The sequence below is a fragment of the Phaseolus vulgaris genome, chromosome 2 (genome assembly GCF_051622355.1).
Source record: "Phaseolus vulgaris cultivar YP4 chromosome 2, ASM5162235v1, whole genome shotgun sequence".
NCBI lineage: Eukaryota > Viridiplantae > Streptophyta > Magnoliopsida > Fabales > Fabaceae > Phaseolus > Phaseolus vulgaris.
In genome coordinates this window covers 1,243,593-1,256,251 of record NC_143499.1, presented here as the reverse complement: position 1 = coordinate 1,256,251, position 12,659 = coordinate 1,243,593, and the positions used below count along the sequence as shown (strand labels likewise).

Below are 12,659 nucleotides of genomic sequence, written 5' to 3'. Positions count from 1 at the left end.
ATTATGTATATAATTCAATAATATAATATAATCGATTATATATATCGATTAGGTATATAATTCTATTTATATATAGAATGTATAATTTATTATGTTATAAAATTATTTATAAATTTTATAATATATTTAATATTTTTATTTTGTAATATATTTAATTATTATATATATAATTGATTTTGTATGCTTATTTTGGCAGAGTAATATTTAGATATGAGAAAAATTTTAGACATTTGAAATTGTTCCCTAACATTCTTTGTATTCCTTTTGTAGCTGAGAGAATATTCATTCTTCTATATCTTTGCATTTCTTTTTGCTTTCAAATGATCACAATATCCTTGATTATAAAATCAATCAGAGTTTTCAATAGTGTACAATACATTTGTTGAAGGGTGTATTATTTCAGCAGGGAGGGTGGAGCCTTTTTTTTTTATTATTCATTTGGTTGTAATTTGTGCTCTGGGGGATGATTTATGTGAGTATGGAAGAGGTTTTGATAAGTTATTATTTTTTATAAGATTTTGATGAAGAATCCATTTTCTATTAAAAAAAATAGTCATTATCACTTCTTAATACTTTCAAATGACAGTTAAACTGATTTTTAATTATATCGATGAAATTTTGTAAATTTGTGTGTGTTTCAACTTTAGTTTTCATTAAACAAATCCATGTATGTTGGGTAAAATAATCTAAAACAGTTATAAAATACTTATACCCTTCAACATAAACATGATTAAAAGGACCCCATATATCAACATGAAGCAGATAAAAAAATTGAGTTGATTTAGTAGAATTAGAAGGAAAAGTCATTTTGTTTAGAAAAATGACATGTTTCACAAGGATGAATAGAACCTACAGAAATATTTGAGTAATATGAAGACAAAATTTTAAACCTATCCTGAGACAAATGTCCCATTCAAAAATGACAAAGTTTAGCATTATCAATATCTACACAAGATTCATTGATGTTGGCAGTCTTATTTGGAAGACACAAACATTCACTGTCAAATCTACTTGTCCCAATGTTTGTTTGTGACACTTGATGGATACTAGAAGTCCTCAATTGATATATATATATATATATATATATATATATATATATATATATATATATATATATATATATCACCAAGAATATATTTGATCAGAGTAGATTACATTTAATTCCAAGTTTGAAAGCACTTAGTCCCTCATGATAGCTTGTCCAATCTTCATTCCTGATTTGGATTGCATAAGAAGGTTGATCACAACAAATTTCTCTTCCCCAAAACAGAGTTTCTTTCTTTTTCTCTCACTATTTTTTTTAAATATCCTCTTCTCTTTCCTATTTTAACTCTGTTTCAAAATTTATTTAATGAAATCTAGCTCAAGCGAGTTAACCTAACTTAGGCTAGATCTTTCGGTGATGTTTTAGCTTGGGCGAGCAATTCTAGCTTGAGCTAGTTTAGTACTACACAATTAACTTAATCTGAATAATTTTAGCTTGAGCTAAATCTTCTAGCTTGAGCGAGATGCTTCCTTTAAATTTCCTTCTTTGCTTTTTCTTGTGATCCAATCTATAAGTATTTTCTTTATTTCTTTTTAATGCTTCACATTCATATGAAACTTACATAAAAATTGGGATTAAATTTCTTCATTTGTTTTCTGATTTAAAATATATAACTAGATTCAATAATTTTCATATTAGGGTAATTTTCTGACATTAAGCAACAATTAAGTTCCAAAGTGTTCAATTTTCTCAATTATAAATACATTGACACTTATGAAATGTACTAACCAAGAAACAACCATGTTGTTACAACGATTCCAAGCTGGAAAAGTTGAGTGATTTGCACCAGGCCATGGATATGTCCCAAGGATGAATTCAATTTTGTTTTTCGCGCTTAGTGTCATCATAAATGAACTCCAAGAGTGGTAATTGGTAGCATTGAGGACCGGTGATACCAATGAAGTCCTTAGGTTTTCGTTTGGATGTAGAGAAAGGTAGGTCTGGTCAGATTGTTCCTTTCCTTAACTGAAAAGAACAACAAAAAAAGATGAAAAAAGATAAACCAAGAGAAAAAGGAAGAAAAAAGAGAAAATATAAGAGAATGCAGCATAACTCTTCAATTGAAGAACTCTGATACCATATTAAAATAAAGTCAAGACAAAATAATACTTCCTGAATAAAGATGATGAACAGTGATCAAGTCAATTACTGTGAAAGGCACAACATGAAAGAGATGGGGGTATGAAAACCCTATTGCACAACAATGAAGAAGTAACAAAAACAATTTCTTATTTCTTATTCGTTAAAAAGAAGGTATATAGATATATAGTACGTGGACCAGTGCAAAAAGGGAATGGGACGCTTATTTAGAAAGGAAAGAACCTAGAATAAAATAACAATATCTAGAATAAAAACAATAACTAAAGACAGTAACTAAAACGAAACAGAAAAGAAACTAACTAAAACGGAACATTTTATCAAATGGCTTAAAAGGGTTTTAAATTTATTAAATATCAATGAAGGGAGAAAATTGACTACAAACACATTATTTTTCAAAGAACAATAAATGGTTAGTTATTAAAATCCAAACATGGAAAAGAAAGACGCAAAATGACTCAATCTCTGCTTCAAAAATTAAACTCTATTTAGGGAATACTTTTGATGTTCCAAAATGAATTTTAAAGTCACCAAGCATAAATCATAGATGATAGTGGCATCCTTAAGTAGGTCTCCATTGTAAGTATATGAGTAGCATTTTTTAAAAGACACTAGCCAGTACTTTTTGTTTGGTCCAGAATTTTGGTTCCAAACTCTATGGATGGTAAAGTTTTGAAGGATCTATTGTAAGATCTATGTAATGTTAGGTTGCTGGAAGCTATGAAAAATAATTTATATAGATGATAGTGGCATCCTTAAGTAGGTCTCCATTGAAAGTATACAAGTAGCATTTTTAAAAGACACTAGCCAATACTTTTTGTTTGGTCCAGAATTTTGGTTCCAAACTCTATGATGGTAAAGTTTTGAAGGATCTATTGTAAGATCTATGTAATGTTAGGTTGCTGAAAGGTATGAAAAATATTTTTTTTATAAGTATTTGAGTATCCTTTAAATACTTTTATTTATTTAATTTATTCTTTATCTATCAAGTTTTGTTTTTGGAAAGTATATTGTTTTACTTGTGGATTTAATTGTAACCATGGTTACAAATAATTAAGTTTGAACCATAGATTCATCAGTCCCTTTCCCTTCATTATAATTGACTTGATTAATTTATAAAAAAAAAATAAACCAAAGAAATATATAATTAATAAAATTTAATCTCATCAAGTTATAATAATTTTATAAAGCTATTTAAACAGCAATTGAATGTGACTTTTTAACTTTTAACTACCTTAATTATTTATATCTCTTACAAAATATTAAACCAGTCAATAACAAACGGCAAAGAGAGAGAAAGCAGGAAAATATATTTGTTTTTAAACGTTGTTTCCAACTCCTATTATGATTCTAGCAACCTAGAGATTCTCCTACCTCAGACTTTTGCCTTTATACTCCGGACAATAGTCTCTCACACATACGTGCGTGTGGCACGTGCCATACGTGTATTGCAACGCAAATATCATACACATTATTTAATTATTTAATACTACGTAACAGATTATCCATATCCTGTCCTAGCAAAACTAACAGAAAGAACAAAATCATACACTAATTAATTTCACAATTGCAGTTAACCATTTTGCTGCCTTTAACTTAGTGGGAGATGGATAGACATGATAAAATAGTTTAATTTATTGTTAAAACCAAGTACTTTTACATTAATGATACACATAATAATAAATAATTAGCGTATGCGCCACCACGACCTATTCTGTTTAACCAAATTAAAGTACTGGTAACAGGAGCTTTGAGAGCATTGATGTGATGAATGAATGAATGAAGAATTAGATGGTTTAAGTGCAGTGTGTTTAAGTAGAGCACCCGCTAGTGCTAGCACTGGTTCGGGTTAGAACGGTGGATCAACGTCATCAACATATACTCCCAATCATTGGACACTCATAGACACACTCTCACACGTGTCAAGCGTGGACCCCAGCTTCTAATTTTACCTTCATCAGTAAGCTTAAAATCCAGGGACCCGCTTGCTGAGGTCACCGAATAAAAAAGTAATTCCACCACCCTAGTGCTTACTGACTCAAAAGCCATCCCATGTACAACATAGGTTTTGCAACACCATTTTCCCCATAATGCCCTCTTAACTGTAACTAATTACGTAGTTTTAGCCCTACCGCATCTCCATAAATACGACCACCCAAAGCTGCGTTTCTTCCCTTTCTCCCTCCTTTCTTCCTCCACTCCCTAGTTTCCAACCATGTTTTCTGCTCTTCCCGCTTCCCAGCCTTTCCAGGGAAACGCATTCCCCGCTTTGGACTATGCTTTCACGCCCTGGGATGAAGCTCAATTTTTGGACTTCAACCCCACTAGCCCCAACCCCGTCACCTCCAGTTCCGCTTCGGACGACCCCACCCCAACCGCCGCCGACCAAAACCTGGCCTCGGACCAGTCGAACCGGGTCGTGTCCCTCATGGAGGACCGAAAACGAAGGAGAATGATATCGAACCGGGATTCTGCCCGAAGGTCACGCATGCGTAAACAGAGACACCTAGAGAACCTACGGAACCAGACGAACCTGTTTAGGGTTGAAAACCGGGAACTGAACAGCGGGTTGCAGTTCCTCCTTCGCCACTATAACCGCGTACGAACCGAAAACGAGTGGCTCCGGTCCGAACGAACCCTGCTCCGCCAAAAACTGGCCGACATAAATCAAATTTTGCTTTTCCGACAATTGCAACCGTTTTCCACTGCATGGCCCTGCAATATTGGCAGAATGAACCTTTGATCACCATTAACCACATAAAGTAATACTCACAATTCGGCCTTCCTTAAGTAACTAAATTGTCTGTGTAAAATATTGAGAGTAGTTAAAGGTGAAGTAGGGTGGATGGTACCGGTGCTTTTTTTGGAAACACGGTTACGGTTTTGGAAAACACATCCTTGTTCTAATTTTTCAAAACCAGAAGGGTTATTATTAGTTAGTTATTACTATGTAAAGTATTACTTGGTGTTTTAGTTATTCTAGTGTGAATGTAGCTTTTTGTGGTGGCTTGCTGATCAAAAGTTAATAAGAAATTAATAATCTTTAAATAAAAAGTTCCGTTATAAAAATTACTATGCATATATTATCTCATCCACAAACAATTTCGTTAAGGCAAGGTTGTGCTGCAGAGTCCAAATCATAGGTATAAGAATAAGAATAAAAATGAAAGCGAACCCGAGAGTAAAAGGGAAAGAAATACAACAGAAAATCAGATGACATAATATTGACCCGATCGGAGTCCAATGGCGTAAAAATACGCACACTCAGTTCAAAGCAACATAGATCTGACGTGCGCTGCATGAATGCTAGAACTAAATCATTTATAATTGGTGATATAATGTAATAAAAAATGAAAGTGAGTGATAATTGTTAATAAAGTATTTCATATAATGTTTATGTCATTATTCTATAACTCAATTCTAATAGCTCTGATGCAAACAGTAGGTGCCAATATTGCTTGTGAAGCATGGCCAATTAAATGTTTCGTTAATATCCAAATGCCTTCTCCAATCTCTCCTGTTATCTTTTCTATTGTAGCGAACGTGTATATTATAAGAGGGTAATGTTATTTTTAAATTTTTTTTTTCTTGCAGTGACATACACGACATAACGAAATTAAGAACCCTTCTAATTCAAAACTTAAAAATAATAAATTTGAAGGCATTTCTTTTTATATATTATACCGAAGATATCTAAATCTTATAAATACGAGTCAACCAACATAAGATTTCTAACATTATCCTTCAAAAGAGTTTGTGAATTCTTTCGTTATATATTGTCCATCTTTCTCGTCTTCATAGTGAACCTTCACTATGAGACTTTCCAACTCTACATTTACATTTCTCACCATTTCTAATCTTATCTACATTTCTCACAATTTCTAACACTACTACAAGAAAATTATGAAATAGAAACTAATTTGTAGAAACCAAAATAATTAGTTGTAATAGTAACTAAATTAGAGACCATTTTAGAAACTAAAAAGAAATTTGGTTTCTAAATTAGTTTATATTATTTTCTATTATTGTTAAATAGTTTCTAAATTAGTATCTAATTAGCAACCAAAGTTTTTGCTACCAAATTTAGAAGCTAAATAATTGGTAGTTAAAACCTTAGTTGCTAATTAGATACCAATTTAGAAACTATTTAACAATAATAGAAAATAATAGAAATTAATTTAGAAACCAATTTTTTTTTAGTTTCTAGAATGGTCTCTATTTTAGTTTCTATTGTAACTAATTATTTTGGTATCTACAAATTGATTTCTATTTCATGATTTTCTTGTAGTGTAATTTTATCATATATAGAAATTTTGAAACGTTTATAAATTATTTTGGCTTAATACTACTAATTTCCCTAAGATCTCCAACCATTATTATTTATGTTTGAAACAATTTTTTAATATATATTAATTCAATAGAGAGTGAAGATTAGAATCCATAAAATTTAAAACAAAAAAAATATGTCTATACTATTCATGAAAAACGAATACGTCACCACCTTTAATCAAGCAAAAGTAAAAACTTCATCCCTCTTTATCTTAAGAGAATGTGATTGGTTTCGATTGAGAGCAATTAATGAAGAAACAAGTAATACTAATATATTATAAAGTGATGGGCGCATGACTTTAAACTCATTTATTGTAACATGAGGGGTCCAAGACTTTATAATCTGAAACGAACTAAATAAAATCACTAATCAATTAACAATTCTTTTAAAATGAAAGTAAAAAAGCATCCCTACACCTAATTAATTTGATTGTCTTGCGAGAAATTGTATAATAAGTAATCACACTTATAGTAATGTTATTTGTCTCTTTTCACAACTTTAGTTTCACATAACACTTCGAATTCAGGAGGTGTGGAAAGTGAATATTCTGAGGTATATTTTGTTGGAATGAGAGTCTGAACATCCTTAAAATGATACGTGTTTCGTCACAACTCTGCATTAGATTGAGGAGTTGTTTAATCTTTCTTCTTCTTTGTTTTGTAATTGAATAAAAACAGGTCAAAGTGGGCTTAAATAAATACTGTGTGCAACTAGATTGGCTATAATAAAAGATAGTCTGACGTAATAGTTGTCGAACATAATGACAATTAAAATTAATTTAATTGCGGAAATTACAATATAGATTTAAAATAACTCTCTTCCACTCAATCGCAGGAGGGGTCTGTAAATAATTTGAAGGCAGTAAGATTGAATATAGTCTTAGCCTAGGTAGTGAGCATATTAATCCCTAAATAACAGCAGTATGTGATCCAAATAAGGTGTAAAATCTTATTGCAGCTATGTTTGTGGGGTCTGAGATGTTTTCTTGTCTGGAAAACAGTGTTCAACGATATCATCTTTAACAGAAAATGCATAGCTTTTTATGCAGTATATGCAATTTTGAATTTTTTATGTCTGCCTATGCCTGAGTTTTTTTTTTCAACGGAAAATGAATAAAATTAAAAAAAAAAGTACTTTAGGGTGTTCAACCTTGTACAAGAAAAACCACATTGCATTATCAATATCAATCCTGCAAAGTCAATCCAGCAGTTAAGCCAAGAAACACATAAAGAACAACCTAAAGATTGCCAAAGATTCAAACATTTTAATTCTAATGAGTAGTAATACAATAACAAAGTTTATGCTAGGGTTTGCCCGAATATTGATTAAATGGTTGGGAAGTATAGCTATTGTTAGTTGGGATTAATCTAGTTGATGGGAAGAATTGTTTAAGGTTGGTATACTCGATAGATTGTTTTCATATTAGTATACTTATACCTAGGTTGAAGTCATTCCATCAAGCAGATTTAAGTATTTAAATTGTATATTTGCTTACAGGTTCATCTTTGTTGTGAAAAAAAATCTTCGCTAAACGAATTTAATTGACCAATTTTCCATTTTCTCTTTGAATTGAAAAAGAAAAATTATTTGTCATCAAGGGAATTATGAAAACCCAAATTTTTTTGTATAATTATAATAAAACCAATTCCTAGACTCAAATAATAATTTTTTCTATTCCACCAACTTTACAATGCCCAACTAATATAATTGTCAAGATGGATATTGTTCAAGTGACTCAACACTCAAGTGATTTCTAAGTCATGTGTAATGTTTATCTTCATTGTTCATCCGCTCTCAAACAATAAAACGCGACTTTGTAGTTTAAACCAGAGAGAAAGATCATTAGAAATCATTCTTTTCTAGAATTGTGGACACTCAAGCGTAAAGTGTGCTAGTGTACGTGAGATTTAAAATTATAAAATAACATGCATTTATATGAAGACACTCAAGTCGACTAATTTCATAATTTTAAAGCCTATTATATAGATCCAAGAAACATGTTGTTCAAGGTTACAAGAGTACTGACACTACAAGAAATTTGTTAATTACATATCGATTATTTATATACAAAAATTCGTATGTAAATTGAGCATTACATACAGATTTTACATACAGATTTGAATCCATATGTAAAGTAACGTTACATACGGATACATACGGATCTGGATCCGTATGTAAAGTGAGCATTACATACAAATTTTTACATACGAATTTAAATTTGTATGTAAAGTCAACGTTACATATGGATTTTTACATATCGAACATCTAATAAAAGATTGCACGTGTATCATCGACACCAACAAACAAATATTTCACCGGTCACGTGATTGGATGAAACTAGTTCTTAGAGAGTCAATAACTAACCTTCTTTAAGATCTACACTCAAGGTATGCAATTTTACTTTAATACTGATATTAACTTTATGACTTACTTAATCCAAAATCAATGATCGTTTATAACTCTATAAATATGAACTACACTCAAAATATACGCATTCTTAAACCGTGTTTATTATTTTTATTTACTATATATAAAACTTTAAGCATAAAAAAACCATAAAATCATTGCATAACACTGGTGACTAGAATTATTCATTATTCAGAAGTACAAGGAAAGTATTTCCCTATCATACAAGAACAACACGTATATTTTTATTGCCTCAATCTCTTTGATTAAGAGGTTATACAATTTATTTTTTTTAACAAAATGTATTGATATCTAAATTTGTCAAATACACGGGGTTCAAGATCTTCTAAGAAACTGACGGGTGACAAAAATCGTGTGGAAAATATATTTAAAATAAAATCAAATGATCAACCCAAAATATTACCTCAAGATTGCTAATGCTTAAAACTAATGGAATCAAAATTATTCTTATAGTAGTGGATATCCTTTTATAGGATGAATATTTTAAAGTACAGTGTACGTGTCTCGCTAGAAATAATTTAATTTAAAGTTTATAAGCACATTTAAATCATACGATACGCTACGCTAAATATTGTTTTACCTGCATAGCACTACTTTTCCCCTTAACCACCTAATTTCATCTTTAAATCTACGTAAACTCTAAAGTGAAAGAATTACTCAAATAGTCTTAAAATTAAGTATGAGAAATTGTAGTACGTAGTCCAAAGTTATATTTTAAATCAATTTGAATCAGTTGTTAGTTATTCTAAATTCCTTGACTTAAGAATTAAAACGATGAATGGTCAATAATTCAAGGATTGTTTAAATAATTTTTGTTATTTAATGGTCATGCACTCATCATTGTTTTCTTCATTATTTAAGAAAGAAGATATAGTACTTTACGAACAAATTAGTGAGTAAGAACTTTCCAACATATTTCATTCTTAAATCTAGTTTTTGTTTTTCCTTTTGATGTCTTTTGACTACATTACTTAGAAGTATATGTAATTGACAACATATCCAAACCTAACCCGTACATAATCTATATTAAAAATGGAAGCTCGCATTTTTCTAATAGAAACAATCAATTTTAAATATAAACCCTGATACTGGAAACATTTTCCTTCAATTAGAATTGAGTGAGTCACTATCGTGGAGTTAGGTATCAGTTCAAGCCATTTCAAATCGTCAATTCATCACTCTCGCAAGAAGTATTCTGAGCATGCGATCGTCTTAATCTTTCTCCTCTCTTGGTTGCGTGTTCTCCTTCTTTACTTCCAAATTACATAGTGCACTGCTTATAAAACTTTTCTTTCTGTAAGCAAATGGGAAAACTAATGCAGATATAAAAGTTTTATGCAAGGGCTAAATATCAGTCACCTTGTTTAGCAAATAAACAATTGCTACTTCTTTAATTATCCTGGTTGGTGTTTCAGGAAGAAAACTAAAAAAAAAAACTTAAAGAAAGCATTGCACTAATTCTTTACTTTGTATATGGAGCAAAATATATTGTTTTTTATCTATCATATTATTGTAATCCACGTATAACCCTAAACTGTATGTGCATAATTGTTGAAAATGTGACATTAGATTAGTGTGTTGCACTATTAATGTTCCCCTCCAATTGGATTAAGTAATTTATTATATCATGCTTTAATTGTGTACTCAATTGTTGTTCCTTCCTTCCATTTCCATTTGTGATCGTCATCCACACCTATTGACATGCCTCTCAATAGCTGCATCAATTAATTGACCTGCACCTCTTCACATTCAAATAAGTCTTGCAACTTTCAAATCCAGTTATTATTTTGCCAAGTCCCTACTTGATCTAACGGAGCCTCTCCATTACTAAAGTGATAAAGTTTTTTTTTATCAACAATAAAAAATAAATAAATGGGAATCACTTCAGGAGTGATCCAACCCTTTTACAAGAACACATAGAATTCAACTCCTAACTTGGCACGCAAAAACGTCGGACAAAGAACCAACCAAACCAATCGCTACCCAGCTTTACCGAATCAGCCGTATACAGGCCAAATGATCCATAACCCAACAGGGGTAGGAAAAGTAAACTTCGCAGGACTTTGCAGCAATCCAAGACCGCACCTTTACTTGCGCAGAGGCAAAAACTTCTAACACATCTGTCACTCCTCCATTAAAGACGACCAAGATCCTATGCTTCTAAATTTCACTCACAATTCCAACCCAAATTGCCCCCCAAACATCATTAGCTGAAACAGATGCCTGACTCAACCTGAATTGGAGAAAATTTTGCATAGGATCCAAATGGATTACGAACGACACTCCAAGCCACTCAAAGCAAAGACATCAGACCCTCCAAGAAAAGTCACAAAAGGAGAACAAGTGACTCGACGACTCTTCAACCTTCCCACACAACTAAAGTGATAAGGTGCACGTTAAATAAGATGTTTATACTTTCAAAATTGATTTCTTATCAAATTACCATCTCTAAAACTTTTTGGTATTTTTTTTATATCCAATATTGAATAATTACGTTAATTTAGGATTTCTTTCCTATTTTTAAATTAATAAATTTTATATGTTAATTTTTACGTGTCAACATATTTACAATAAAGAAAAATTATGTATGCTAACACTATCAATCCAAAAGTTATAAAATTCCTATCAATTCAAAAGTTATAAAATTCCTACCGACGATCAAATTAACAAATTAATTAAATTTTGGATATAAAAATATTAAAAAAATTATACATTTATGAATTTGAATAAAAATAAATTTTAGAAATAGTAAAACCTTTTTTGATTTTTTTTTCTTTTCAACAATGTTATTCCTAGAGCAGCCAACAAAATATTTGTGTTATAATGACCGCGTGGACCATTAACAATGCATCATGGCTTAAGACATGATTACCAGTGAAATACTTTTTGCATGCCTCTGCTTTAAGATACTACTAAGACAACTACAACACACTTTCTCACACCATTAATGAAGAGTAAATTAAGTAAGAATATCCCAGAGTGTAATTTTAATCTTTGTAAAATTTGTGCAGTATATTTTATACTATGCTTTGTTTGAGATGAAACTGAGAAGAGAAGAGAAAACAAAAGCTATGCATTCCTTCCATACAATTTTTTTTAACAAACACATCCACTCAGTTTATTGTGTTATCATATAATTTTAAAAATGAAAATTGAGTTTATTTTGCATGATATGATATTACCATATCATAGTTTATATAACTTAAATAAGATTGTCTCACCTCTCTCTATATGAATAAAGTATCTGATTAAATAAGGTTGTGTCCATTGGTAGAAGTGCCTTAGCCTCTAAGACAATTTTTCTCCCATAAACAATGAGCACATATCTTATTACCCTCTTCCTCTCCTCAATTTGAGGAACTTGCTTTAATGATTATCCTCAAACAAAGTCCATTACTCTATAGAATTGAGTAAATTTATTCAAAGACTATCATGGGCATAGCCCCTAGATTCCACACTAATGGCAACAAAACTATTAACGGTTAAAAATAGTATTTTTATGTTAAATTTTATTTTATTTTAAATTTAAATTTTTGAATTTTATGAGTATTTATAATAAAAAAATTATTGAAATTAATTTCAGTTTCGTTAAGTGATAAATAAAATTATAATATAAACTAGGATATTAAAACATTTTATACTCACTTATTTTTTAATAAATTTATAATATTATAATACAATTTATACACTAAAAATATTTAACCTTAATATATATATATATATATATATATATTAAAAATAATAATGCAATAACTAACT

General features: G+C 30.4%; 1 protein-coding gene across 1 annotated transcript; it reads left to right on the top strand.

The window, feature by feature from the left end:
* Positions 1-3,762: 3,762 nt before the first annotated feature.
* LOC137809579 (bZIP transcription factor 53) lies at positions 3,763-5,197 on the top strand. The gene has a single exon (XM_068610693.1). The coding sequence runs from the start codon at positions 4,359-4,361 to the stop codon at positions 4,884-4,886; it is 528 nt and encodes a 175-aa protein (XP_068466794.1). The 5' UTR covers positions 3,763-4,358; the 3' UTR covers positions 4,887-5,197.
* Positions 5,198-12,659: the final 7,462 nt, after the last annotated feature.

Bases quoted from the DNA above. Each gene is read 5' to 3' on its own strand.
- LOC137809579 (XM_068610693.1), top strand. From the start codon at position 4,359: ATGTTTTCTGCTCTTCCCGCTTCCCAGCCTTTCCAGGGAAACGCATTC.